The sequence below is a fragment of the Musca domestica genome, unplaced genomic scaffold (assembly GCF_030504385.1).
Source record: "Musca domestica strain aabys unplaced genomic scaffold, Musca_domestica.polishedcontigs.V.1.1 27, whole genome shotgun sequence".
Lineage (NCBI taxonomy): Eukaryota > Metazoa > Arthropoda > Insecta > Diptera > Muscidae > Musca > Musca domestica.
In genome coordinates, this window is record NW_026712286.1 from 1534706 (window position 1) to 1549896 (window position 15191).

Below are 15191 nucleotides of genomic sequence, written 5' to 3' on the forward strand. Positions count from 1 at the left end.
TTGTTGACGTTTTCCCATAAATATTACTAAATGCTCACAAAGTTTTCAGCATTAGGTAACAATTGCCCCCTTCCTCTACCTTTATTAATTGGAACATACGTCCCACAAAGTAAGAAAATGCAGCTATAATATTTACTAAAACATTTATTGTTGTTCACTGTCTAGTAAGAAAGTAGGAACGAAATTGTATGCATCCTAAAAGTATGCACGATTTCCACTTTATGTGAAATCGATTTAGACATGGTTTCAAATGCCAACGACAATTAGCAACCAAAGTGTGTAGCATTGCCAGCTCAGAATCCAGCGAAAAAATGTTGCCCATCAATGAACAAAGAAATCCAACAAGTAGTAGTAGTATTTACAAAAAGTTAGCCAAGGGAGCTTGTTGCTACTGCTTTTAAATATCGTCAGTTAATACAAAATAGCGGTGGAGAGCAGCTGTAACTAAATTAAATTGATCAGTACCATAAATCGGAACGGTCTTCAATTAAAAGTGAAATAAATTCGAGAAACCAAGTGGTTAAAACGAATTAATCGAATGCATAAGGATTCCCTTACATATACAGGATTGTATTCATTCTAACAATTTCTGTTAAAAGATAAATGAACAAACGATTTTTGTAGTTTTTTTTTAATATAAATAAAATACTATACTTTTATTTTTATAATTTGTCATTTTATCTTATTTTAAAGTAATAATAGTAATAACATAATACAAATAATTAAAAACCAATTTTGTTTTGAAACAACAAAACATAAAAAAAAAATATTCAATTCAGTTAAGTACAAATCACAAGACCACTTGCGATTCAAATTCATGTTCGAAAACTAAATGTCTTTACAATATATTCAATTCGTTGCAATTGTTGCAGTTTAATTACAAAACACAATGCCTAATGAGATGAATGTGTGTGAGATATAAAATAAGTGGCAAAGATATTAAACATTGGCTCCTTAAAAATATCAATATCAAATACCCTAGAGAGATTAACTTGCAGTATGCATAACCATTAACGGCACTTGTGTGCTAAAACGTTCATCGTGGTGTAACGATGAGACTGAATCCACTTCACTTCTATCTCTGGACTCGGATTCAGCTAGACATTTCAATTCCCTGTGACGCATGCGGCTATTGCGCACACTGTAGCCAAAGAATATCATCAAGCCGATGACAATCCAAATGCTGAAACGTACCCAAGTCATAATATCCAATTTGATCATGAGATAGATGTTAATCAACAGGGAGAAGCCGGGTAGCCATGGTACAAAGGGGACCTTAAAGGCCAGTGTGGATGAGGACACAGGTTGGCGTGAAATTATAAACAATGTAACGATCAGGAATACCAGACTTAACGCAAGTTTGGTAATGTCAACGGCAGTAACGCTGACGTAATCTTCTTCGAAGGGCAACAGCACTTGTGTCAGTATTATGCATTGGCCAACTGAAAGGAAACACCACTTTATTTGTACTGCAATTTAACATAGCATCGTGTTGAGGACAACTTACCATACAAAGAAATCATTACTGCAACAATGCGCGATGTTGTCTTGGTGGGCACAATTGATTTGGAGCTATTAAACAACATTTTTAGGAATCCGCAATCGGCATCGCCCTGATCTGTTAAGACGCGGCCGTTGCTCATATGACGACTGTCCCGTCTGTCGTCGCATTCATAGCGCAAAATCAAAACACAGGCAGCTACCATGGAATAGGCCAGAAATGTGCCAATCGACATCATATTCATTAATTGTTTCAAATTGAAAATGGCAGCAAAGGCGCCGGTTAAAAATCCCGTAAGAAGGGTGCTGTTCAGCGGAGTCTTGTGCTTGGAACTGATTTCAGCCATAAATTTGAATAGCAAACCATCTGTGGCCATGGCATACACAATGCGTGGTAGTGGAAACATTGAACCCATCAAACTTGTACACATGGCACAAATGGCTCCTATTGACACCACATATTTTGCCGCTGTCCAGCCATAAATGCTAAAGACATGCACCAGAGGCGCACTTTCATCTTGTTCATAGTAAGGCAGCATCATAGTCAGAACGGTTGAAATACCAAAATAGGCCAAAAACACCATGGCCAAAGAGGTGATGACAGCAAAGGGAATGGATTTCTTTGGATTTTTAGCCTCTTCGCCGGCAGTGGCAATGCAATCGAAACCAATGAAGCCGTAAAAGCATATGGCAGCACCTCTTATAATGCCAGCAAAGCCGTATGGGGCAAAACCACCCTCACCATAGCCAGCGGGAACATCTTCTTTGGGTATGGCCCAATTTTTGGTGGAAACTGAAATAAAACAGACATATTTAAAGGCTAATTTCGAAGATACGATAATGCCGATTGTACTCTACCTTTAAACAAACCAGCGATGATAACAAACAATACCACACTGAGATTCAATAACGTGAATGCGGTGTTTAGCCTTGTAGACTCCTTGGCTCCCATTGCAATTGCCCATGCGAATATAATAGTGACGCCAAATGCAAAGATGTCCGGATAATGATTCAGCCCCTCTACATTCATGGGCAAATGCGTTCCCAAGAAGTTTTCCATGGCATGATCGCACAGGTTATCCAAATAGGAGCTTAAGCCCTTCACCACACTGGCTGAACCTACAAAAGAGAGGAGTAAATAAATTAAATTCCATTATTTTTCGGCATTCATTCAATTTCTATAGTGTCCGCCGCAGCTATTGCCAAACATAGCCTTGTTTAATGATCAATTAGAACGGTCCGCGTGTGTGTATGTGGCGAATGTGACCGAACGAATATAAATCAATCAACTCAATTAAATGCTGATCATTTGTAAAGACACCAGTAATTTAATCTGACTGTCTGTCGTTCAGAAAAATTCGCTTCGGACACTGTTCTTGTGAACATGAAACATACAACACCATTATGGTTCATACATACCGATGGCATACTCTAATATCAAATTCCAGCCAATTATGAATGCAACGAACTCTCCAATGGTAACATAGCTGTAAACATAAGCCGATCCAGCCCTTGGTACACGTGCACCAAATTCAGCATAACAAAGACCAGCGAATATGGAAGCGATGGCGGCAATGAGAAAACTGAAGATCACTGCTGGACCTGCGTAAATCTTGGAGACTTGACCGGCCAACACGTACACGCCAACACCCAAGGTCGATCCAATGCCCAATGTTGTGAGATCAAAGGCCGACAAAACCTTGGCCAACTTTGATTCGGTGGAGTCTTCGATGGGTTTCTTACGACTCAAGGTCTCGTATATGCTTTTGAAACCGGGAAAAGGCATCCTAGAATAGAAATGATATTGAATATGAAATGAAACGTGTTATGAAATGATATTCAAACGACCCCATTACGACGCTCTGAATAATCGTGTTTTGTTGTGGTTTTCCCTAGGTAACCCAGCGAAATCGCATATTAGCACGTAATTTATATCTTTCAGATGATTTTTATTAGTTAAAGAGTGAAACATTGTTCTTGGCGGTAATGTATGCCCAAAGGCGCTGCTTGGTACGATCACAAGATGTATTTATTTCTTTAGGCGAATGGCTTCATTATGGCTTTACTGCTTCCGAATAATCTTGAAACAAAACTGCTATTAATTGACACTTGGTTGTTAATAGATAAAATGAAGACGGCAATAAAAAATTTAGACAGATGCGGGGGATCACTTTTCGGATCTGAGGCACCAGAGAATAAACCAATCTTTTTTGCTCTACTTATTAACATTGTAGCAGGTTTTGAACATGAGTAATTCTAAAATTGTGTATGCTAAGCATTTTCAGTCATAAACAAAACAATGAAAACTATTTTCAACCTCTTGGTATTTTTTTCTTTCGATTTTTATTCCAACACACAATTGTTTTTCTTTTTTGACAAATGTTTGATCTTCTTTCTGAGAAAGTACTGAACAGAATAGTTGGTGAAAATTTACTTAAATACGAATTCAATCTAAAATCGTTCAAAAAAAAATCTTAACTCACCATGGCAAGCAGAGTGAGAGGAAAATAAAGCTCAGCTTACGGAGGTGAGTATGGGGTGTTAATGCATAGTTAGGGTTGTATGTCGAAAGCTTTCTGTAACAGTGCGTTTGAAATGGATGTTTACAAACGAGATATGAAATATTATTAAATCCGTGAGAATAACAGTTTAAGGTGGGGAATTGATGACGACGGCTCAGTAAAAAAAAGGTTTTGAATATTAAATTAGAACAAGACAAGTTTTAAGCGAAATTCTGTTTTAGAATGGGAAAGTGTACGCAACACAATTAAAAGGCTTTGTTCATCTACGAAGAAGCCAGCCAAATTTGCGCTTTATGTATTTCTACCTTTAGTTCCAATTTATGCAATTTTTATTCCGATGTTCCAGACATAATTTCTAAATCATACATACAACCAAGGATGGAGTAGTCCTTTTTTTATTCTTTATTTCTGATTAGTCGGACCGTTTTGTGGGAAATACCATATTCTTCATTAAGTAATAGAATTTACTAATTAAAAGTATAGCATATAGTACTGATAAGATAAGTAGTATATTAAATAAGTGAGTGCAATCGTTGTACAATAAAAGCGACGTCACTGCATTGATTTCTATTCCAAATGGCACAAAGACGACAAATAATCAAAAATAGACTAAAGTCTAATCGCTTACTAAAATAAAACAGAAGCAGCACATCAACCTTACTGCTGTTGGCTGAGATCAGTTTCACTGTGAAAATAAATTGATTTATTATCTATAATGGGTTTGTTGTTGTTGCTGGTGTGCCTTACATACTTCATACCAATATGTGAGTGAGTAGGTATTATATACTAGGTTTTGGCTAAACTAAAATTGAAACATTTTGAAATAATATGACTAGATTTGGTTAATTTTTCTATCTAAATCATTTCAATAAGATTCTGTTTTGTTTGGCGTTAAATTAGGACCGAATACCCAATTATTTTTGAAGATTATGCGATTATCTTAAGGGTCGAAGATGAACAAAGAATCTAAAGAGGTGAAATAGGTAACTCCCAATTTTTTTTGCCAATAACCCTGCTTCTAAAAGAGGTATCTAAAAAATCTGGTAATAATAGTGAAGCTCCTATCTCACCATTACACTGATGCCACAAGCGTACATCGGTAAATACCGAATCCGATGTTTTTTGTTTTTAAGGATCTCTCGACTTAAATGCTTTCATCTTAGGGGTTTAAGTGTCTTGGCGGTTTTTATATTCGGTTGAGGAACTATCTTATATTATTTTACCTTGCAAGCTTTGACATCCACAATAAGTATTGTCAGTTGTCATTAATGCTATTACTTCCCTGATTCGGACAATAAACGACATTGCGAAGAATGGGAAGCATTACAGCTAACACAATTGAATGCAACAATACAAATGCAGTTTACTTTGCATGACGACGTCACCAATAGTTGTCATTTAACATCCAATTTGGAATTGGCTGATTGCATTAATATCTAATGTAAACGTCAAATTAGTTTATTTTCGAATTGAGATCTTCCGTTACACATGAGTGTCACTTAGGTACGCACTCACAATTAAAACGCCTGAAAACGTGATATGAAAGCATGCATTTTACGAGATATCGTAGTTAATTTCGTATCATGCTGGAACACAGGTGATGCATAAGCACTTATGAACATTATTGTGAAACTATTGTAAACTTCAAATATAAATAATACTGGAGATATTGTTATATGGGGGCTATAAGAAACCGTGGAGCTAAATAGACAATGTTGTGTCAAAGGAGGTAAAATCCATTACAAAATCTAAATACCAAATTTGAAACAATATAATATTGGGAGGTACCGTTTTATGGGTACAATAGGAAAACATGGAAGGAAATACCTCATTTTGGCTTAAAACTAAGTTTAGTAAAAACCCTTCGATTTTATCCAAAATTTTTCCAGAGGTAGGTATTTTTACCCGGTCCCGGGAAACTATTTCTTCTTAGATTTTTGAATCGAAAGTCCGAGTTCAAGACCCCGACTAGATCCGGATCCACTTACCCGATATAAATAAAAGAGGTATCGTTGGAAAACTTATGAAAATACCTATTAAACAATTTAATTTTTTAAACGGTTCGGAAGTTATAGTCACATTATAAATTTTTTGGACCCGAATTTTTTATAAAACCCCCAAAAAGTCGAAAAGGGGCCCATTATGGGGGTCAACCAAATGAATGCCAAATTATGCGGGTGAAAAGACCCATATCTCTGGACCCGAACAAGGTATCAGCACAAATTGTAGCATTTTATTTGACCCCCATAATGGAGCCTTTTTCGACTTTTTGGGTTTTTTTTTATAAAAATGCGGGTCCAAAAAATCAATAATTGGACTATAAGCTCCGAACCGCTTAAATCTTACCCCATAATGTGACCACTTGTTGGTCACTTTCAAACGATAACCATAATGTATATATCGGGTAGGTCAAAAATCGGTGGTCCCGTGTCCGCCTGCCAAGAAAAAATAGTTTCTCGGATTCAGGGTAAACATAACTACCTCTGCAAAAAATTTCGAAAAAATCGAAGAGTTTTTACCAAACCAGAGTTGTTCACTCAATTTTTAATATCAACTATTCTGGACACAATGCAAACATTAATGCCAAGTTATAAAGCTCTTTGTTAAATAAGTTCGCCTCTATTTTTTTTTTTTCAACACACAGAGAGACGGATATCGTTAAATCGACTTAGAGTTTTATGGGGATTTCCACGAATATTTCGAGTTGTGACAAACGAAATGACAAGTCTAATTTACCCTCCTTGGAGGAGGTTATAAAAAAAGTATAAAGTAAACATAGCCTTTAGCAAGAATAAAATCCCTTCCCCCCTCTACTAGGCCGCACATATATAGTTAATTGTGATTGCTTTGCAGAAATTTAACCGAACACGAGAAACTTATTTGATTGGAAGCAATTATGCCACTGTAGATAAGTGTCAAATACCCTGGCATATTTGCAAACAAATCGTCAAATTGCATTCCTTTCTAATCATATTTCACCCTTCAATAATTTGAAAGTGGCGCGTATTTATACGGGGAGGCGGACACTTGCTTCTCATTTCTTCACCACACATGTGCGCTCACGTAAAGCCACCAACAGATGAGTGTAACCGATGTGCTGTAAAAACAGCGACGCGCCATGGCGTTGAATTTCTTTCCAAATGACGTAGAAAAAGAAACAACTACAAAAATCAATAAAAATAAATTAAAATGAACACGCTAACTAAAATTAAACAATTGCCGTTGTGTTTGTTGTTGGTAGTGTGCTCGCTGTTACTGTGAGAATAAATAGAGGGCATAGTTTGTCGTGTAAATGTTTGCAAGTTATTGCACTAGAAAGGCAATTAAAACAGATATTAACCGAAAATTCCGAGTTCCACCAAAAGAAAAAAGATCGTATATAAAAAAAACACTGTCAACAATACCCGAACTTATTTTTTCTATCTTCAGAATAGATTTTAAAATTTGAGGGCACAATCATAGCGTTTTCCAATTCATAAATATTTACATGACAAACTGTATACATTTAGTGAATGTGTTTTTATTTTTTGACGCTGTGTTTGCGAGGGAAGCTAAGGGGTGAGTAGCACGAGACAAGAGGCGAGTTATTTTTACTTTTGGACGCCAAATTGTGGCATTGGCCTATCTACAGATAAATTCCAATGCTTTCGGCCACATAAACGATGCAATTGTCTGGAATTGTTACCTCATTTCCTTTAAATGAAACTTACCCAATATTTTCTAAGAAATCCTCCATTATGATTCAATCTTTCCTCTATTCACACAGATACCACAAATTGTCAATTGGTAGATATTTTCCTTTAAATTATTTTGTACGGATAAAATAAATATATAATTTGTTAATTATTTTTAAACGTTAACATTGAGTGTGTCTTTGGTCTTTAGGTAACACGCGGCTTCCTTGCCGGTAAGTAAATGCAATGGTTCTTAAGGGCTCAGTTGTACTTGGCGTATTTAAAATTACGAGCTATTGAGTAGGTATCTTATATAGGAAAGATACACGTTGTGCCACAACGGCCAAAAGCAGCTGTCAGTCCGTCTCCAAGAGAGATTTCAATGAAGAGAGCCAAAAATGTTGGTAAAATGAGAATGCATAGGGTTGCCGTGTTGCTATCAAGTTCAGGTAAAAACACCATAAGCTGAATTTCGTAGACAACAAAATGAACAGTTTGTAATTCAGCAATAATTAGTTGGGAAAATGCTACAAGTAAATATTTCTAAGTAAAGAAAAGAGGCTGATGGAGAACGTTTTTATACTAGACTGTTATACTTAAGATATAAAAAATATTTCAGTTGTCAATCATGAGTATTGAGATTGAGTAAAAAAATATATAAACATATCTGTGCAAAATAAACTATTTTTGACATTAAATGTGGTGTTATATGGTCTTGGGGCACTGATAAAGCTGAACGTTATCTGCTGGACCATTTCTATCTTCGCCAAAGCAATTGTTTTTTACTTCACAAATGTCTTTTAAAGACTCTCTGAATAATCACTTTTAATTTATTAAAGTCCGAAAGTGCAGGTGTTCCGAAAGGAAGTGTTCACGGTTCATTACGATATCTATAAAAAAATCGATTCCGATCTTCCGATAAGAAATTTGAAACAATTCCGTTGAATGATGTCTCTAATATCATTAAATTTGAAAAAATGTCAAATTTAGTTGTGTATGTGTGTGTAGTCTTTTAAATTAAAAAGGAATTGTTTAGACATTTTCAAATTCAGTTCTTACCAAAATGCTTATTACAACCTATATTTGGACAAAATTAACCCTTTTTGTCACGTAATAAATATGTATATAAATCATGATTATGCAAAGAAAACTTAATCTTTCAAACTATTTTGTTTTTTGGTTATTTTTTTTTTAAATCAAGGCAACAAGTTGTTTTGGTTTTCTTATCGTAGCTCTAACGTTACAATCCATACAGATAGGCCTCTTTACCTGCAACTTTATCTAACGTATCCCACCATGGTACAATGATATCAAGGTAGGGCTATGATACCATATGATTTCAATTTTTTTATTTTCTTGGCTTAATATGTCATCTTTATTTGTTTATGTATGTGTTTTCTTTTCAATAACAAAAAAAATGTTCAGAAAACATTCAAATTCGGGTGTTTTCAAAATGTTTATTTCAATGTATGCATCGACAAAATCTAGAGTTTTTGTAGCGAAATAATCCTTCAGAGATATAAAGAACCTGGTTTTGAAAAGAAGTGTCGACCTTTCATTCAGTTTTCGTGGTTTTCAATTATTTATTCAAAATAAATGCAACAAGTTGTTTGATTTTTTATTGTTTTGATACTAATTCTGACATTACAAGCCAAACAGGTAGACCTCTATACTTGCAATTTTTTCAAAGTTGACCTACCTTCTCTTCATTGTACCATGTATCCCACCTTGTCTTCATTACATCGTGTCATTAGCTACCAAACAATTAAATATGTAATGTGTGACCTGGCAACCCTGACATCTCTCTTCTTAGGGGTTGCTAGCAATTGAGCCCTTTTTTTTATGAAGAAAAGGAAACTCACACACAACCCAACACACGCTCGCACCTTAACATTTTGTTCTCTCAAATTACGATATTTTGCATTAAATTGCATCAGGAAATCGTGGAAATAGTTTGCGGTTCTGAAATCACCAAACATACAAACGTTGCAGTTGTTATCAGATTAATGGAATTATGAACACAGCCATTGTAACGTTCCCGTGCCTGTGTTCCTTGTGCAATTGGGAATTTCACACTTCAATTTCTTTTCTTTTTTTGCAAATTTTAATTGATTGATTAATTGGTACGACATTATTAATTTCGTCATTTGACTATTATCGGCATCGGTTTGTCGGCATATTTTTGTTTAGGTCTGTGTTGGTGTTGTTATCACCGGTGTTTTATGGCTTGCCATGTCATGTTAATCAATTATCATTTTGTAAATCAGAACAGTATTGAAATGCATGTATGTCCTGTGGATGTGCACTGTTAAATTCAATTTACTTTTGTGAAATTATAATTGTTTTCACATTGCCATTCCCAAGTCAATGCATTTAACTCAATTAAATGGCAAAACTATTACACAGGCAAAAATGCACCGGCTTAGCGAAACTGGATCAAAAACAGACTGAATGGAATGGAGTTGTCGGGCAGCAGAGTACGGACTAGCACAAAAAAAAAATCATTATTCAATGCCTCGATGGGTTGGACTAGAATATCGATATGAAATGGAAATTATAGTAAAAGTGTATTAAAAATATCTTTTTTACTTATTTTAAGCCGTGTGTAGATTATTTCCTTTATCATGTTTAATTGGTTTGTCATAATTAATTTGACATAAAACATATGAAAACGCATCAATTATCATGGCAAAAAGCTTCACTGCAAACGTAGCTCACCTCTTCAGCTTACTAATAGTACGTTTACATTGTAATGGATTTTGGAGGATTTAAATTGAATACAGGTAGTGGCATCAACTCCTAGGAACATCGAAATTTCAAAAAATTTTTAAATGTTTTCTTATACGACGCATATTAGAGGTTGTTAAGATATGCATTTTTAAACAAGTTTTACAAATATGAATAATTTTTCATTCAAAAATGTCAATTCCAAAATTGGTTTGACAGTTCATTGTCCCAGCGGCTGTGTCGATGCAACTACCTGTATTCTTCTACCGTGGTTATTCTTTTCCACATACTTCAAACAAATCATCATGAAAGATGTTAACCTGGCAAAAATATGTAATGTAAATATAGTATTATTGGGCTATTGTTTGAACCGGAATTTATCAGAATTAATGTGCAAGTAATGAAAAGCTTGAAGTAATGGCTAGTTATTTTTTGTGACATTTCATAAAGGGATTACAGAGCCGCACTAAAATCCTGCCGTCATTTGACATTTATATGCCTATCCATGCTTCAAGCTTTTTATGTACTTGCACCTTTAAATGTTTCAGGCCATTTGCTATGCTATTAGGTGTGTCCGGTTACCTTAAATTTGTAACAATTGTTACAAATTGTTACTGGAAGTCGTCTGTTAACCCGAAAGTTGTGCAAAAGAGAGCGGTCGGGGAGAGAAATTTTGACAGTTCTTTCAATGAGAATTTGCAAATTCTTGCTGGACAAATTTTTTCTTGCAATCTCTTGCAACTCTTCTTCTTCTCATTCATCGACATTCAATCAGATGTTTCTTATTTATGTTTATTTATTTTTTTTGTGCTTTCAATTTGAAAATATTTTTTTGGAATTAGCAAGACTAATTTTTTTTGGGAGAACAATTTTGCAAAATGTGAAAAACGTAAATATTAATATGTAATAAGAAAATAAAAGACTATTTCCAACATTTTTAGAGAAACGCCATTAGCAATACGTTTAAAGGATTCCGGGGAACACAAAATCGATCATCCTAATTTCCTTTTTATTTATATAACTTGAAAAATTGGCGATGCTTCCTTTCTTTTAATTCCAAACAATGGGGACAAATTGGTTTGTTTTGACAAATCAGCTGATTAGTTGCCAGCTTCTGCAGGAACACCGTCTGTTTACTTTTCGCATTTTCCTTGCAAAAGATATTAAAACTACCTTACTCTCTCAAAAAGATGTTGCTGGACAATTCCTGCAGGAAAAGTAACCAGACACACTTATTACTGGCCAAATGTTTCCACGGACGATTGGAATCAGTTATTTAATTTAAACAGTAATTTCTTAAAAATATGTGTCTTTGTACTTTTTAAATTCTCTTTTAATCTTTAATGTTATACTCAAATAAAAACTAGATTTTTAATGATTACTTTTCAGCACCTTGAATGGCATCCAACAACATTTTCACTCGCCATTCGCAGCTACAAATGAGAATGAATTATTTACCGCTTGTTGCAGTAAAATATCAAACAATATGAAGCAGGCTTTTAGGCGCTTTCAAATCAAAAATGCCATTCACACACACACACACACCACTCGACGGCAAACACACAACGTGAATGGATCATTACCCAGTTAACTTTTTAGCGTCATACAAAATTAAAAAGGATTCGTCGTGTTAAACTTATAAAGGAGATTGGAGTATTAGGAATTGTTAAAATTACATACGCAGGAATTTCCGATAAGTTTGATTGAAAATTAATGGAATTATAAAGAATAAATTGTAAATGACTATTTTTCTAAGTTTTTTTCCGCTCAAGCGAAGTTTAATGTCCCGATGGGTGGTGGTAGCTTCGGATCATTAGCTAATTTCGAAAAGTAACTAAACAAATTTTTATTGCTATTAACAATGAACAGAATCTGTTTAAACGCTCAAATTTTGACAATCTCTTAACTGGGTTCATTCCGCTTGACGCGCTGTTGTCCGAGCATGCCCCCTGTGTTTTGTGGTTAAACAGTCCGGTGATGGTGTTGGTATTGGCGGTTTGTCGGTTTGGTTTGGTCGACATGTTTTTCTTCTTGTTGGCGTTGTTGTTGTTGTTGTTGTTTTTGTTTCGAGTATCATTTATTTTTGTAGTTTATTTAGAATTTTATTTGAAAACCACAGAATGTTTTGTTTGTTGTTATTGTTGTTAAGGAACTCTGTTGCTCCGATGGTAGAGATGTCAATGGACGTTGTTTTTGAAAGTGACTAATATTTAATGGTTAAATTTGCTTCATAATTTTTTTCAGATGATCGGACATTAAGCATAACTTAATATAGAAGGTTTATGATGCCGATTGAATTTTTCAGGAACAAAAGACTATGTATCATGAATTCTATAACTAATATTGGCCATTCCGAAAGAGTTCAATTTCGATTATCGATTTTTTTTGGCGAAATGGATGTAATGTCCCTGTAGGAAATTTGACTAGTTAATCACTACTTTTCACCAATACTACTGATCAAGTAGTGCATTTTTTCAATAAACATTTTGTATGAGCTTGTCATTTATAGGTCACTAGTGACATTTTCAATAGGAATTCATTAGATTTTACAGGGGCCTATGGATCATAGGAACTAGTGAATCAGTAGTCCCTGAGAACCATATAAATACATTAGTACCAAAGATTCTTGTCACATGTTTTACTATTTAATCTGAAACTAGATAAGTGGTTCAGTAGAGTTACTTCAAGAAAATACTTGTATATTTGTTTGCAATTCACAACAAATTAAAAATGTAATAACGGTACATAGCATATAACCCAACCTTCCTTCAGGATTGATATCTTGTTCACCTCCTCGAAGAAATTTTTCAACATTGGTTCATGTCTTGAATGGATCAATTATTTGTGAATGCCTTAGTCAAAATTGGGAATTGAATTGACAGTTCTCAATCATACGGAACAGGGCATAAAAGTTATGGGCCAATCTGGCCAACAATCCATTCACCTAGTATCAATAGATGGCGCTCGTCATAGTACACATTTTGCACTCTTCTAACCTGAATTTGTAAACAGAGACCTTATTTTTCTTCGTCTTTGTCGAAAATTCAAAAGAATTGTATTTCCCTTTTAATGCCCACTTAATGCCCATAATGAGAACGCCTGAACTTTCCCGTTTCCCCAATATCTCAGATGATGACACACTAGCATCTCTAGTTTGGTTGCACCATTGTAGTTCCCTCTACCAACCAATTGTCCCCATGGCAAGCAAAATGGCTCGGTACACAACAAGCTGCTGGTGCATTGTATCCTCAGTTTCCCCAATGTGTCTACGATTGTATGTGTGTTACACACACACCCACACACACACACACCCAGTCTCATCTAAGTGTGCAGTTGTGTGCGAAACATATTTCTGCCATAGATTCGCAGATAGGAAATCTAGTGTTGACCAAAACCAAAACAAAATATGGTCTACATATGTACAGACGACATACGTTCATACATATGTATGTGTGACCGTATGCATGTACGTATACGTATGTGATGCAACATTGGTTGCTCTTGTTGTTGTTGTTGTTCTTTGGCGGCGGAGGCGTTGCTGGAAAGAAGCTTAAGAGTAATAAATATTTTGTTAACCATAAAAACCAAATTGTTTTGTTTAGCCATAGAATAATTCAAATACATCCAAATGTTTGCACATTCATGTGGTTGCAAGTGTGTGTTTGTGTGAGTGTGTCTGTGTCCGTGCACGCAAGAATGTTCACTTCGTTTATTTTTTATTAACAAAAATTCAACAAGATCTAAATTTAATCCCCAACAAACTGTGTGCTTTTTTGGGGGTTATTTTATGGGCTTTTTCAATTTGCGACCAAAGGACGATAGACGACCGCTTCTTGTCCTCGGCTCGGGCTGGGGCAATGTTTCAAATTCTTGTTCATCCAGCTGTTCAATTTCGGGAGAGCTATTGACTATGTTCGAGCCAATGTCTGGTTGAGAGTCCTCCCTGGGTGGCCCGTATGTATCCTGTGGCTGTTCGGGTGGTCCATAGACATCTTGTGGCTGCTGGGGTGGCAGGTAGGTGGAGGGCACAAATGACTGTTGTTCGGTAGTTACATCAACTTCCACAAGGGGCAGCGGTGTTGTTGTTTCTTCTAAATTAACTTGGGTGGTGGTCTCAATTTCTGTGGGTAGCTCAAAGGGAATATCCGGTTTGAAACCAGCCGCTGGATAGGGTGCCTTCTCCAATCTCAACAGCCTCCTATTGTTTGTGACTCTCGATGATTTTCTCAAACTCAAAGCCTCTGCGGAAAGTATTAGGGCAATTGCCATTAAAATTCCAAGACAATTCTGGGACACCATAGCTTTGGTTTCTCCTTCGTAGCCAAGTCTTTGCTCTGTAACAACTTATTTGGTAATAATGACTTAATTAAATCGAGTAGCTTCTTTTATATTCAAAATTTAATTTTCGTTTTTGGTTTAGGCCCTGGCTATGGCAAAACTAAAAATTCTATATTTTAATTGGGATTTCGAGTTGAAATGAGTTTGGCTTGGTTTTGTTGGGAAAATTATGTTATGTGCTCCTCCCCCTCCTCCTCGGCAGTGGCTAGTTGTGTCATTAAGTTGTACATATTAATGATGTTTTGAACTCGTCAGCCCATTCGAAATATGAATTCGAACGTGCCCAAGTGTTTGTGAATGAGCCGGGACCGAGTCAAGATGGCCTTTAAAACATTAAATGGTTGGTGATTTCATAGAATGGAGAATAGAAAAATAAACTACACCGAATATCCATCATAATCCATGTCCATGTATGACTGCCATTATTTTG

The 15191-nt window shown here is 35.6% G+C and overlaps 1 protein-coding gene across 4 annotated transcripts; it reads right to left on the minus strand.

Moving 5' to 3' along the window:
• Positions 1-682: 682 nt before the first annotated feature.
• On the minus strand, positions 683-7997 carry LOC101889287 (cationic amino acid transporter 2). 4 transcript variants are annotated; one of them, XM_059124132.1, is made up of 5 exons: positions 5246-5277; positions 2920-3287; positions 2359-2619; positions 1508-2293; positions 683-1442 (listed from the first exon to the last, which is right to left on the minus strand). In XM_059124132.1, exons 1-5 carry the CDS (start codon positions 5260-5262, stop codon positions 988-990), a joined length of 1887 nt encoding a protein of 628 aa, XP_058980115.1. In that variant the 5' UTR covers positions 5263-5277; the 3' UTR covers positions 683-987. The 4 variants fall into 4 exon arrangements, with proteins under 4 accessions (XP_058980115.1, XP_005177167.1, XP_011296394.1 ...); XM_005177110.4 differs by lacking the exon at positions 5246-5277 and adding an exon at positions 7733-7997 and having other exon boundaries at positions 684-1442; XM_011298092.3 differs by lacking the exon at positions 5246-5277 and adding an exon at positions 3818-3934 and having other exon boundaries at positions 684-1442.
• Positions 7998-15191: the final 7194 nt, after the last annotated feature.

Excerpts from the sequence above, each read along its gene's own strand:
- LOC101889287 (XM_005177110.4), bottom strand. The coding sequence starts at position 7,758 with ATGGAGGATTTCTTAGAAAATATTGG. Across the intron at positions 2,620-2,919 it reads GATATTAGAGTATGCCATCG|GTTCAGCCAGTGTGGTGAAG; the intron begins GTATGTATGAAC and ends TCTCTTTTGTAG. Across the intron at positions 1,443-1,507 it reads AGTAATGATTTCTTTGTATG|TTGGCCAATGCATAATACTG; the intron begins GTAAGTTGTCCT and ends GTTTCCTTTCAG.